Source organism: Ciona intestinalis, unplaced genomic scaffold, assembly GCF_000224145.3.
Source record: "Ciona intestinalis unplaced genomic scaffold, KH HT000853.1, whole genome shotgun sequence".
Taxonomy (NCBI): Eukaryota; Metazoa; Chordata; class Ascidiacea; order Phlebobranchia; family Cionidae; genus Ciona; species Ciona intestinalis.
The window spans coordinates 1-2,623 of record NW_004191174.1 but is presented as its reverse complement, the minus strand read 5'-3'; the positions used below and the strand labels follow the sequence as shown (position 1 = coordinate 2,623).

General features: G+C 32.7%; 1 protein-coding gene across 1 annotated transcript; it reads left to right on the top strand.

Moving 5' to 3' along the window:
* The first annotated feature begins 508 nt into the window (after positions 1-508).
* On the top strand, positions 509-2,546 carry LOC113475543 (fibropellin-1-like). The gene is made up of 3 exons (XM_026839758.1): positions 509-1,104; positions 1,325-1,822; positions 2,407-2,546. The coding sequence occupies exons 1-3, from the start codon at positions 1,047-1,049 to the stop codon at positions 2,544-2,546; spliced, it is 696 nt and encodes a 231-aa protein (XP_026695559.1). The 5' UTR covers positions 509-1,046.
* Positions 2,547-2,623: the final 77 nt, after the last annotated feature.

The window sequence follows — 2,623 nt, the reverse complement described above, 5'->3', positions numbered from 1 at the left end:
TAAAAAGCCTCACACATTACCTTGAGCTGTTATGACCAGAAGCAACCTGATCAAAACTTGAAGTTTTCCTCCATGCATTCCTGTACCAAATGTTTTTTAGTCTGAACTGATTTAAATCATATACAAATCTTGATATTACTTTCATTTTGCTTCTGAATAAAAGGTTGATGATGTGCTCATTATTTGTACAATATATTTACCTGTCCAATTTACCAACACCACTGAACAATCAATTATTTCTGATATGCTTTATGTTCAAACACACTGTATGTACAGTATATTTACATACTTAATATAACAGCGCCACAAAATTAACATGTAATAAAAGTGATATATGTAACAAAGAATGTGGTTTTCACATAACTAGAATATGCATTAAATTGTTAGCCACAGAAAAGATAATTAACATGTTTTAAAACATTACATAAAAAAACCTGATGATCATGACCTATATATGTGGTTGGAACAACAAAACACATTATGCAAGCAATGTTTACACTATTGACCTGATGAATATATAATGTATAGAAATGCATAAGCAGTACTTTTATAATGCAGGACCCACCATTAATGTTGAAGTTATGTTTAACTGAATTTTACCACTGCATTGTTTTCCGAAGCATTTGTTTTCCCTTTGCAGTTTCTCTATTTCAATCCATATACTGATTTCACACATTTTGGGTATTTGTCATGCTTGTTTTAAAAGCATCCCTAACAATATGCCTATGTATATGAGTACAAGCACAAGGGATTATAAAGATGGACATTTTTCGTTTGTCTGCTGTTTACGTAGTTACATGTAAATCATCAGGAGCTTGCACAATGCAATATTTGCATTACCATATTGGGAACTATAAGTGGTCTTATTACCCAGAAGTTGCATATGTGTGTTTAATATGGACATTTGAACTCTGCACTGTTTAGTGTTGGTGCAATTAAACAATATTGGGCACAATTTTATATAAAAGTCTTTATAAAACTGAGTGGAACTTGAGTTGATTTCATAGTTCGATAGCTACCGGTTTAGAAGGACATTGAAAACAAAAATGCATGAAGGAAAAATTGGAGTTTTTGTCAGTTTCCTGCTGTTTATAACAACTCAAGGTAAGGGTAACAAAAAAGGAGTAAAAAAATAACTAATTATTCTGGGTGAAAGTAATCTTAAAAACTATAACAATGTTTTAACAGTTTTCTGCTGTGCAATTTGACAATTTTCCAATCAGAACAATTATTATTCAATTTTATAGCAGTGGGTCAACTGCCCTGAATGTTCATTACTTACAAAAAATAATGAAAAATCTTTTTAAAACCTATTTTCCAGCAGGTAATCCAACCAGTGTTGTTTACAACGACATGGAATACCTATTGTATAGGTTTGATGATGAAATTGGGAGACTTAGTTATTACGACGCGAATGCTCTTTGTGTAAACGAGGGTGGGAAGTTAGCCTTGATTAAAAATGCAAACGTTCAGATAATTATACAACAACAACTTGAACTGTGGAAAAATGAACCAAATGAGGGTTGGGTGCATGATTGGCTCAGAGGGTATTGGATTGGAGGGTTTTGTGGTAACAACTGTGGAGTTGTTAAAAGTTCTGCTACACAAGATGAAGCATTAAACAAACCAAACTGGAAATGGAGCGATGGTAGTAGAATGTATGATGGCTACACAAACTGGTATTCAAACCTGGAACCTAATAATCCCTCAAACGTTGCGACATATGTTTATAACTTTAATGATATTGAAGAATACATAAATACATTTGGAACATGGGGAGATGATATTGTTACAAATACTAAGAACTACATTTGCCAAAGAGGTAAGTTGTAATACAACTCACTTAAATCAAACAATAAAGCAGCAGCGAACAAAACCGAGTCTAACTAATGGTGTAAAAAGAGATAAATAATTGATTGAATAAATGTAACTTATTTCCCTGCGTGGCCACAAAATGACAGTTGTTATAACACTGGTGTTCAAACACCTCGTGCCAGCTTACGAGTTTTCATGTACGTTACTTTGTGGGTGATTTAAATTATAACTGTCATTATCAGTCTCTTATTTAAATAGAATGATTTTTGTTTGCTGCTTATTTAGTAGCACTTGCTGTATTTATTCTGTTATGATGCAATGAAAATTGTCAAACATCATTAGTGCTAGATCAGGGCCAGAATCTATTTGATGAACAGACTAATGATGTTAGTTATTAAAACAATATATATATCTTAGGTACACCAATATTCAGACTCGATTTTTGTTTGCTGTGTATTTAGTAGCACTTGGTGTATTCTGTTATGTTGCAACAAGAATCGCCCAACAATATATGATGTAGATCTGAACCGGATCCATAGAATAGATTGATACTAAATTAATTCATATTATATTCTAATAATGTATTTGCAGAAACAGCATGTTATTCAAACCCATGTGACAACGGGGGGACATGTGAGATATTTCGGAATCAATACATTTGTCATTGTATGCCTGGGTACGATGGAACCAATTGTAAAATAAGTAAGTTGTTCTCTATCATTTTTAACTGACAATGGCCATTTTGTTGGCATACTGTACAAAGTTGTGGAACAATGACAATGTTTGTATAGCCTATAAGCTTAAATGT

What these genes read in the sequence shown, in the direction of transcription:
- LOC113475543 (XM_026839758.1), top strand. Translation starts at nt 1,047, where the DNA reads ATGCATGAAGGAAAAATTGGAGTTTTTGTCAGTTTCCTGCTGTTTATA. An exon ending in GCTGTTTATAACAACTCAAG is followed by an intron (nt 1,105 to 1,324) that starts GTAAGGGTAACA and finishes ATTTTCCAGCAG; the next exon opens with GTAATCCAACCAGTGTTGTT. An exon ending in GAACTACATTTGCCAAAGAG is followed by an intron (nt 1,823 to 2,406) that starts GTAAGTTGTAAT and finishes ATGTATTTGCAG; the next exon opens with AAACAGCATGTTATTCAAAC.